Source organism: Aptenodytes forsteri, unplaced genomic scaffold, assembly GCF_000699145.1.
Source record: "Aptenodytes forsteri isolate BGI_AS27 unplaced genomic scaffold, ASM69914v1 Scaffold258, whole genome shotgun sequence".
NCBI classification, from domain to species: domain Eukaryota; kingdom Metazoa; phylum Chordata; class Aves; order Sphenisciformes; family Spheniscidae; genus Aptenodytes; species Aptenodytes forsteri.
The window spans coordinates 2,808,319-2,819,291 of record NW_008795250.1 but is presented as its reverse complement, the minus strand read 5'-3'; the positions used below and the strand labels follow the sequence as shown (position 1 = coordinate 2,819,291).

Genomic DNA, 10,973 nt, shown 5'->3' with positions numbered 1-10,973 from the left:
GAGAGGGACGGCGAGAGGGACGGCGAGAGGGACGGCGAGAGGGACGGCGAGAGGGACGGCGAGAGGGACGGCGAGAGGGACGGAGGGAAGGGCCCAAATCCCAGTTTGAAACACACACGCAGACTGTCCCGGGCGCAGAGACCCCCGCACACACTCGAGGACGTTTTTGGAGAAAGCACGGCACCTGCGATGCCTTAGGTGAGCCGAACCCCACCGCCAGGTCCCCTGGGGCATCGCAGCAGGGCGCAGCAGGGCCAGGCCCCCCCGTCCCCCCCCTTACCTCTCCGCAGGGCCAGGGTGAGCAGGGGTCAGTAGGGTCTGTTGGCATCTTTCGGCCGCTTTAGCTGGACTTTTAGCCTCTTCATGCCGATCTGGAAGCCGTTCATGGCCTGAATGGCTGCCTGAGCGCTCGTCGGATTGTCAAAACTGACGAAACCTGGGGGCGAGGGACGAGGTGACAGAGGAGTTTGTCACCGTAAACATCACAGGTTGCCGCTTTACTTCAGCCAAGGCGTGGAAATCCCGCAGGACGCTCCTGCGGGCAGCCTCAGGCGGAGCCCCGGGTTGGGGGGCTGGGAGAGGGGGATGGTGGGGCAACGGCGCAGCCCTGGATTGCAGGGCACTGGGTGGTGGGCCAACGGCATCTCTGGGGACACCAAGGTCTGCAGGGACACTGGAATGGTCTCTGGGGACACTAAGGTGATGGGATTTGTGGGGACACTGGGGTGACAGGGTCCACCAAAGTGATGGGGACTGCGGGGACACCAAAGTGATGGGGTCTGCGGGCTCATGGGACACCTGGGTGACAGGGTCTGCCAAGACACCGAGGTGATGGGGCCTCCAGAGACAGCGGGGTGACAGGGTCTATGGGGACACCAAGGTGAGCAGGTCTGTGGGGACACCAAGGTCTGCAGGTTTGTGGTGATACCAGGGTGATGAGGTCTGGGGACACCAGGGTGACGGGATTTGTGGGGCCACCAAGGTGACACAGGCTGCTGGGACACTGTGGTGACAGCTCTGCAGGCCAGAGCGTGCTGGTGGCAGCGGTGGCACTCAGCCACGTGAGCAGAGCAGACATGGCAGTGGCAAGCGGTGACCAGCCCTCCCTGGCAGGCACGCAGGCAGATGCACTGGGCTGACATGGGGGACAGCGTAAGAGGGGACAGCAGCAGGGTATGTCCTTCTGTCCTGGCACGGTGCGGGACAAAAAAACTACCCTTTGGCCCCGGGATGGACAACCACGTTGCTCCAGCCACCATGCAGCTTCGGTCACCCATCGGTGCTGCCCGAGCCAGACCCCTGGGCTGGGATGTCAGGGAGAGCCAGACCCCCGAGCTGGGACGTCAGGGAGAGCCAGACCCCCAAGCTGAGGATGTTGGGGAGAGACGGACGCCCGAGCTGGGACATCGGGGAGAGCTGGACCTCCAAGCTGGGGACGCCGGGGAGAGCTGAACCCCCGAGCTGGGCCATCAGCGAGAGCTGGACTTCCGAGCTGGAGACCAGGGAGAGCCAGACCCCTGAGCTGGGACATCGGGGAGAGCCGGACCCTCGAGCTGCGACATCGGGGAGAGCCCCACACCGGGACTTACCAAAGCATTTACTCTGGTTGGTGGCACGGTCCACAAAGACTTTGGCAGAGATGACATTGCCGAAAGGCAAGAACATCTGCGTGAGCTCCGCGTCCCCGAACTCCTGGGGCAGGTGATAAATAAACAGGTTACAGCCTTCGGGACCTGGGTGACACACAAAGGACAGCCGCATGTCAGCCGCGAGGCGGGGGTCACCCCGGGGGGGAGCGAGGAGCCGTCGGCCCTGCGGCGGGGTGCCCCCCACAACCCCTCACCTTCCCGCTGCTGCTGCGGGATGATGGGCGCTTGCTGGGGAAAGGCTTGGCTGATGGGTGCGTAGGCGGTGGGATACGCTGCTGGAAGAGAGAAACATGGAGCTGAGACCTTGGTGCCCACCCCGCTCCCGCCACAGCCCTGGGAAGGGCTGGGGACAGGGTTGTCCCCTGCTGCCACCCTCTATGGAGGTGCCTCTCCTGCCCCGGGGCTGCTGGCTCTGCCCTTCCCACCCCTGCCGGCACGGCCCCAAGTCTCCCGGCATGCCCGGTATGCAATGGCTCTCCCAGGAGGGACGCTGGTGGCAGCAGTACTATGGCCTCAAGGTTGAGGAAAGCCGGCACTTTCGGTTGAAAAAAAGCAACAATTGGGGGTCCAAAACTTGATTTTCTGTTGAAAATCTGAAAATCACTGTTAGTGCTCCTAATTAAATGGCTGCCGGGCTCACTGTACTTCCACTGGATGCTTTGACTCCCTTCTCTCCACATCCCATCTCCCTGGCCATTGGATTCGGCCACGTGACGAACATCTGACAATTTTTGATGTCTCGGTGCCTCCAAGGCGGTCTCTACCAGTGGGCTGGCATGTCGGCACGATCCAGCGTCGAGCTGGCTCTCTATCACCGCCCAAACCTCGCCCCCTCTCCTGGGTACCGCCGCCAGATCTCCCCCACGGAGTTCTCTCAGCCCAGCGGGCATTAAAACTCACTTTCCTCCATCCAAAATTTGCACGGAGGGCCGTGCCGGGAGCACATCCGCATTGCTGGGGACGAGGGGAAGGCACTCTGCACCAGCGTCACCCCCATCGCTGCCCCAGGGTACGGCACGCCGCACTCGGTGCATCACCGCGTTAATCCGTGCCCAAGCACGCTGCCCTAGTCCTGTGGTTCAACCCCAGCCAGCCCCAAAGGCGATGCTCACCCCCCCCAAAAATAAGGGTGAGGAGCAAAGAGGGGAGAGAGGGGAGAAGTGCAAAGCAAAGTTTGAGACCTGCATAGTGCTGCATGCCTGCGTAGGCTTGCTGGAGGGGATCTGCCACCGTGGGGCTTTGAGCTGGGAAGAGAAAAGAAGGGAGAAGGAAGAGAGAATAAGCAAGAGAAGTCCGGGGACGAGCAGCTCCCGCGGGAGAGGGCTCTCGGCCGAGCACTGCCGCGGAGGGGCAGAGCTGCTCCCTGCCGTTTCGTAGGAGCCGAGAGCATTGCCACGCTCGCAAAGGCGGCGATGCCACGGGAGGAGGGATTTCGGTGGGGATCGGTGCACGGCTGGTTCGTCCGGCATGTTCTCGGGGTGGGGAGCACCCCCGGGAGCCTGCCGCGTGAGCCGAGCACGCGTCCCCAGCCCCGGGGGAACGTGGCGGAGCCCCCCGGCAGGCTGCGAGGCGGGTTACCTGGGTAGGGGTGGATGCCGTTGGTGTAGATGGTCTCCGAGGCGGGCTGCCCGTTGGTCTGCGGCGGGAGCGGGCTGAAGCCGTTCACCCCGATCGGCGTGGCGATGCTGGGCACGGGCGCCGTGCTGATGCCGGGGGGAGTGCTTGTACCTGCGGGAGGGAGGCGTCAGCGCCGGCAGCGCCTCCCCCCCCCAGCCCCGAGGATGTCAAGCAGGATGGGGGGGCAAATGGAGGGGAGTTGTACCTGAAGAGGGGGTGAGGGGGGCGGCCACCAGCCCGCTGACGTTGAAGGCGGCCATTTGCTGCATCTGGGCAGCGGCGATGGCAGCCATGGGGTTCAGGCAGGTCCCCTGCGCGGCCGCCATCAGGGCCGCCTGCTGCTGCATGATCTTAAGGAAAGAAAAGGGGGAAAAGGGGAAAGCGAGCGAGAGGCAGAGAGAAGGGGGGAGCAGGGGAGGATAAATTAGCATCCCCCCTTTGCACCCACACACGGGGGCTCAGAGGGATAAATGCCACCCGCTGCCGGACCCAGGGACAGGAGGAGGTCTAAGTGACACTAAAAAAGGTGATATATGGGACCGCTGCGCCCTACAGCCATGCCACCCTCACCCAGGAGGGGTGTGTGTGAAGCCCTCTGTTGTGCCCCTAAATGGGGATACACCAACCCTGACGGGCATCCGCACCCATTTGGCACTGGTACAATCCCACGCAGGCTTTCACAGGCAAAACACACACACACACACCCCCCCCCAAACCGCGGGGCTCCCCAAAAACCCCCAGGTCCCGGCCGGCGCCAGCTCCTACCGCTTGCGTATAGGCCCCGTAGGCGCCGAACTGGATGGTCATGGGGTTGAAGATGCCCAGCTGCCCCGCCATCTGATGCATCCGCCGCAGGGTCCTCTCCTTATCTGTGTCCGCAAACTTCACCACCAGGCTGGACGAGGCGCCCTGAGACGGGGGGAAGATGGGGCTGATGGTGGGACCCCGGCAATGCCCCTGAAATGTCTCCCCGCTCCGGGGAGGGACCCGCTGGCTCGCAGCGGCCGCAGCATCCTTGGCCCCAGGGATGCTGCCTGGCTTGGCAGCAGCAACCAGCGATCGATGCGAAGTTTAATTATAGCCGGCTTTTCTCCCCAGCGGCGGCTCCCTGACCTCTGTTTCCTTTTTCCTCCTCCTCGTTCACAATTTTGAACTTCAGTGTTAATTAAACAGCCCCTTTCTCCAGCACGGAGGGAATTAGCCCCATGCGCCCACCTCCGGGGCTCAGCGCCCAGGCAGGGATGAACCTCGAGTTGATCCGGCCAACAAATTGCCGGTCCGTGGGATTTTGATCCAATTAGATAGAGGATCAAATTAGCTGGTGATTGGATTACGCAGGCAGCACGGGGCCGAACAGGGCAGGGCGAGAGCCGAGCACTTACCGGCATGGTTTGGCTGCCGTGCAGGCTGTTGATGGCAGCCTGTGCCTCGGCGTGGCTGCCGTATTTCACAAAGGCACAACCTAAGGGCAGAGAGGGGACAAGGGAGGGATCGGATTCGGCCGCTGCAGGAGCCAGCGCTGCCCGGCCAGCAGCTCCCACCCTCCGTGGGTCCCGGCGGCCCACGGGGTGCTCACCCGGCTCCCCAAAGCCCACCTTTGCTGGCTCCATCGGGCCCTCGGAGGATGGTGCACTCCTCGATCTGGCCGAAGGGTTCAAAGAGGCGCCGGACGTCGTCCTCGCTCTGCTGCTTCCCCAGCATGCCCACAAAGAGCTTCCTGTCTTCTAAAAACAAAACCAAGCCCGTCGGAGAGCGGGATGCCACTCTCTGTCCTGTCCCCTCATCCCTGGTTTGCAAACAGCGCACAGAGGGGAAAGAGCCGGGTGACGCCGGAGCCTGGGGAGGGAGCGATGCCGGTCCGGCAGCAAAGACACAGAGTTTATCACCTCCATCCTACGAAACGCTCGGGTTGGGAAAACCTCTCCTGCAGGGAAATCGCCTAGGGGTGAAGCTGGGAAGAGCCAGCTCCCGCTTCGGGGACCGGAGCTGGGGCTTCTCCCAGGGATGGAGGAGCTGGCTCCCCCGGCACCGATGCGGGATGTGGCTGGGATACAAAGAGAGCCCGCAAAACACCGGCGATTGCCTTCGTGTGATTGACTCACAGAATAACCCGCAGCCTCCGGCCGTGCCCAGGAGACATAAATAAACCAAACACAAGAGAAGGGAGAGTAAATAATGAGAATTTCATTATTATTACCAGCATCTGTCTTGCGCGGCTGCGTGCTCCCGCCGTGCGCTAATGGCATTTGACAAAGAAAATAAGGTGCCCTGTCAAGACCGTTGCCGGGGAAATAAATAAATAATGGCAGGAGACGATTAATGCTCTGTCCGTTATGGTACCGGGAAAATTAGTTAAGGGAATAGGGCTCGTGTGTTGTCTAGTTAAACATAAACCATCTCCTGGTCAAGGCGGCCGGGGGGAGCGGGCTCGGCATCCGAGCATCGCCTCCTAGGCAAGGGGGCCGGAGCCGAGCACCTGAGCTCGCCCATCGATTTTTAATCCTTCACCAATTATGCTCGTTAAGTGGGCAATTTATTTGCTGGGTCTCTCCAGGACGTGCCAGGACCAGCTCGCGGCATGTTTAATAACGTGGTTTGAATAGGGGGATATCTACCCTGGCCGTCCCGCCGAGGGCAGGCAGCCCCATGCTTGCATCCCGCATGTCCGAGCGTGCCTACACGCCCAGAGCTTGCTCGTGGCACCGGGAACATCAGGGAGTTTTGACCCGATTCCTGCAATTTTGCCCAAATTATTGACTCAGCCTGGAAACGCCGTGGCCCCACGAGCCGCAAACCCCCACGGAGAATTTGGGCGGGGGCAGCGGTTTCTGTTTGAGAGGGGCTCGGGCCATGCATGGCCAACTCCTGCACTCCAACTCTGCTGGGGTCCCCGCCGGCAGCTCCGGGCGGGTAATTAGGTTGTTTGATAGACGAAAGGGCTGTCGGAGAGCAGCTGGCTGGCACTCTGCCCAGCACGATGTCAGGATGTTCATGGCATGACGTCAGGACGTCCATGGCATGACGTCAGGATGCTCCCCACAGCCGGCCAGGCAGGGAGAGCCGAGATCGCATTTGCTCTGCGCTCGGGTTTGGATGTCACCGGCAAAGGCAGCTCCTTTCGCGGGTTTCTCTGCAAACAAACCTCCCCACAGCAGCCCCCGCGATGCCACCGTGTCCCCCGTCACCCCCCTGGGTGGCCCTGTGCCCCCCTGCCCGCGTGGGGCAGCCGGGGAAGGGGGGACCTACCTCCTCGGCCCTCGCTGTCGGCCGGCTTCACCTGGATAGGGCGGTTCATCTGCAACACACAAGCGGGAGCGGGCAGTCAGTGGCCGTGCCGTGCCCCCCCGCAAACCCCTTCCGTGGGGAATAGCAGGATTTGGCCCCAGGGGGCTGGGGTGGGGAGCAGGGGAGGGACCTGCAAGAACAGAGCCGGGGTTTGTGGCCACACTGAACCGGGGATGCCGACGGCGGAGGGCGATGCTACGGCCCCGGGGATGGGTACCCGGTGCCGCAGGCACCCGCCAGGCCGCCGGTGCCAGCCTTGGCCGCCTGCCTGCTTTCCTCGACTGCAAAGGACTGCAGAGGCGGCAGCAATGCCCGGCCGGCCCCGGCCCCTCCGGCAGCACCGCCACCACTCTTCTTTTCCTGATTCTCACCCAATTTCAGCCTCCTCCCGTGCATCACCGCTGTGTGTACCCGCAAGCGTGACACGCGTGTGCAGTAGGACACGCTGGGCCAGTGCACATGTCCCTGGCCCGCTGCCCCACGGAGCCATTTCTCCTCCTCTCTCCCCCTCCTTTTTCCCCTCTTTTAGCCGAAAAATGCTACAATTATATCCGTTTCCACGGCAACAAGCGTGCTTCCCCCGCGATGCTGCGGAGCCTGAGCCATGTGCTCGATGGGGTCGTCACGGCAACGGCAGGATGTCACGCATGACAGGGCGGGTGTGCGCGCACACGTACACAGCTCGAGCACGCACAGGGACAGCCGCACACACCCGTGCTGCTGTCGCACCCATGCTCGTATGTACCCCCACCCCAGGGTTCCCCCTGTGCACCCCTGGAGGGGGTCCCCAAATTTAGAGGCTGGGTGAGGGCAGCACCAGCCCTCCCCCCGGGGTGAGGAAGAGGATGGTTAAGGAAGAAGAGGAGGGAGGTTTCCACAGCAACCGCCTCGTCTCCAGGGAAACACGGGGAGAAATGTCAGCACAGAGCCAGGGATGCTCCAGGGAGAGGACCAGGTCCCCAGGAGCCATGGGGTGGCACCGAGGGACACGGGGGGGGCCACCCGGCTGCCCTCGCGTCACCCATCGTGTCGCCGGTCCCCCAAACATCCACCCCAACCCCTGCACGGGGGCAGGATCCAGCTCACCCCAAACCCCAGAGGCTGTGACAGCAGGGAGACCCGTGGGACCAACATCCCCCTCGTCCCCCATATCCCTGCCATGTCCAGGAAGAGGGAACCCCATTTTGGGGGGGGGCTGCCCCCCCTCCACCGACCCACCAGTCCCATTTACCAGCACGATGGCCTTTGATGGAATAAATTTCCCATGCCCACTGCTGTATGCTTAATGTAATAAACCCAGCGAGTATGATTTAGAATAACATTTACGGAGCCGCAGAGTGTCATTTTGATGTGTCTCCCGTCTCCGCTCGCCGGTTATTAAACTGTATTGATTCTCCGGGAGCGGCTGAGCTTTTCCGGGAGCGGCTGATGTTTATAAATGTCAGGCCTCGGGGACCGGCTAACCTAACCCAGGGCTGCCGCACCGCGCCGGGGAAAAAACGCCCCTGTCCGTGGACACCCCTGAAAGGGGCTTTTGGCACCCCCGGCATTGCCCCGTGCCCACCCCGGGGTGCTCGGTGCCCCCGTACCAGCTCCTGTGGCACAAGCGGACAGCGTGGGCACCCAGACCTCCCCCCGCGTCCGGTTGTCTGGTGCTCACCTGTCCGTCTGTCCCCACAGCACCCCTGCACCATGCCCCTGCGCCCACACAGTCACCCACCGCTGCCCAACAGCCCTCCATCCATCCCCCGACACCCAAACAACCACCCAGCCGTCTCCCACTCCTCCTGACACCCATCCGTCTACCCCCCAACCCCCATCCATCCATTCACCCATCCCCGACACCCACACAATCACCCATCCACCCACCTCCCCCCAAGATTCACCCACCAATTCACCCATCCATCCCCCAGCACCCATCCCCGTAACACTCATCTATCCCAATAGCACCCATCCATATCCCCAACACCCATCCACCCCTATAACACCCATCCATCCAGCCCCGTAACACCCTTACACCAGCCCATCCATCCCCCACCTCCCTACCACCCACCTTTCCACCCCCATAGCACCCATCCCTCCACACCCATAGCACCCACACATCCATCCCCCAACTCCCACCCATTTCCCCCCCATCCTTGCACACCCCAAGGACATGCTGACGCACCCAGGGTCACAGGAGACCCTGTCTGGGGTGTCCCAGCACCCACCAGTCACTGTCACCCGTGGGTGCCCCACAGAGCCCCAGCTATGGCACCCCATGGCCAAACCACCGGTCTGCTACAGCCCAAGGGGGTCACCACCGGTTGCTAAACCATCACCTGACCCCTCGGACACTGTCCCCCACCCAAATTCGGAGCCCCCCAACAGCCTGGGCATCAGGGAGAGCCAGCCCACGGTGGATCCCTGCTGGGGGACCCGCCCTGTGGGACAGGGTCACCTCTGGCCCTTGCTCCTTCCTCGGTGTCACCCTCCTCCTCCTCATGCCCAACAGCCAGAGGGATTTCAGGCGCAGGCCGCCACGCATCCAAATGAGCCGAGACAGAGGCATCGGGTGATGCTGGAGCAGCGGGCACCCGCGGGAGCCTGGTGCCCACGTCACCCCAGGTGTCCCCAGGCAGCCAACACCCGGTGCAGGGAGACGGGTGCTCGGATACAGGCAGCCACCCATCATGGGAACACCCTGCCATAAGGGGAACACCCTGCCAGAGCCCTGGGGGTGAACTCACAGCAAGGGGACACAGCCGGCCTGGGGATAGTCACACTACCCCACAACTCCGCACAGACGCACGACCATCCTAGCACACCCACACACACAACCACACATCCCCTACAGTCGCACTCCCGCTCCTGCACACCCCTATGCACAACCACAGACCCACGCACAGCATCCTCTGTGCACACCCACGCACCACAGCTGCACGCTCGCCTCAGCACCCCCTCTGCACAACTGTACACCTACACAGCCGCATGCTTGCACCCACGCACAACTGTACATCCATCCTAGCATGACTGCACACCCACGTGCAGCCACGCACCTACCCCAGCCCCGTGTACACCCGCACACGACACCCCTACACCTACATACCCTGAGCCCAGAGTCCTCATGAGCACCCACTCACCCACAGCCGCACACCCATACAACACCCACAGCACCCTCCCCACAGCTGTGGACCCCGTACAACCACAAGCACACACCCCAGGGTGCACAGCCGGCACCACCATCCATGCCAGGCAGGTACACAACACCCCTTGCCTCAGTTTCCCCATTGCGGCAGCAGGACCCACAGTGGGACCCCCGGCAGCCCTCTGTGGACACACGGACACCCAGTGCTGGTCAGCACCCCTGGACGGCCATGGTTCACCCCCAGCAGCACCCACACCCCATCCCCACCACCACCCACGCACACCTGAGCCCTGCGCACAGCCGGCCAGCCCCCCCACCGGGCACTCACAGTGTGGGAGCCCATGCAACACGCGTACGCACACACGCACTCTCTGCTCCCTGCTCACACCCAGTGTGCGCACACACCCACGTGCACACACTTACACACCCACCACTGCCACACCCCAGGCCCACGTACACCCACACCCCACCACCACGCGCACAATCGCTGGCTGCAAAGACACCCTTAGCACCTGCTTACACACACAGCCACCGACACGCTTGCACACCCACCACCCCCGAGTGCAACCACTCCCCACCAACACCCACTTGCGCACACCCCAGGCGCAAAACCATACCCCTGCCAACGCACGTGCACCCCTGCACCATCTGTGGGTGCAACACCCGCCCCGAGCACATCCCCTCGCACACCTGCAACCACACACACAGAGCACCAACACACACACACAAACCCAGGGTGGAAAAATACACCCTCCAGCCAACACACAAACACACAAACCCATCCCCGGGTGCAGATACACCCTCCTCACCAACAGAGGCATGCACACACTCCATCTCTGCCTGCAAATACACCCTGCCCACCACCACCCCCCCCACCACCACCACACACCATTCCTGGGTGCAGATACACCCTCCTCACCAACACCCCCTGCCAATACCCTCCCCATCCCTCGATGCAGCTACACCCTCCTCATCAACACACACACACTCACAACCCCCATCCCTGCGCGCAGATACACCCTCATCACCAACAACCGCCCTGCCAACACATGCACCCCATCCCCGGGTGCAGATGCACCCTCCTCGCCAACACCCACACTCGGACACCCCATCCCCGGGTGCAGATGCCCCCTCCTCGCCAACACCCACACTCACACACAGCATCCCTGGGTGCAGGTACACCCTGCTCACCAACACCCCCCCAATCCCCATCCCTGGGAGCAGATACACCCATCTCACCAACCCAGGCATGCACGCACCCCATCTCCGCGTGCAAATACCCCCTCCTCACCACC

The 10,973-nt window shown here is 62.7% G+C and overlaps 1 protein-coding gene across 8 annotated transcripts in view; it reads right to left on the bottom strand.

Annotated features, from left to right (window-relative positions):
- Window positions 1-308: 308 nt before the first annotated feature.
- The window catches only part of CELF6 (CUGBP, Elav-like family member 6), a 16,932-nt gene continuing 6,267 nt past the window's right edge, over window positions 309-10,973 (bottom strand). Inside the window, exons 3-13 of one of the 8 annotated variants that reach the window (XM_009278877.1) lie at window positions 6,509-6,561; window positions 5,186-5,187; window positions 4,862-4,987; window positions 4,649-4,728; window positions 4,032-4,175; window positions 3,472-3,616; window positions 3,228-3,377; window positions 2,831-2,893; window positions 1,844-1,924; window positions 1,590-1,733; window positions 309-436 (exon numbers count right to left, since the gene is read on the bottom strand). In XM_009278877.1, coding sequence (XP_009277152.1) covers window positions 309-436; window positions 1,590-1,733; window positions 1,844-1,924; window positions 2,831-2,893; window positions 3,228-3,377; window positions 3,472-3,616; window positions 4,032-4,175; window positions 4,649-4,728; window positions 4,862-4,987; window positions 5,186-5,187; window positions 6,509-6,561 — 1,116 coding nt within the window. Of the gene's footprint in view, window positions 437-1,589; window positions 1,734-1,843; window positions 1,930-2,827; window positions 2,894-3,227; window positions 3,378-3,471; window positions 3,617-4,031; window positions 4,176-4,648; window positions 4,729-4,861; window positions 4,991-5,185; window positions 5,188-6,479; window positions 6,562-10,973 lie in introns of all 8 variants that reach the window. The other 7 variants (XM_009278879.2, XM_009278881.2, XM_019471959.1 and 4 more) reach the window with 7 other exon arrangements.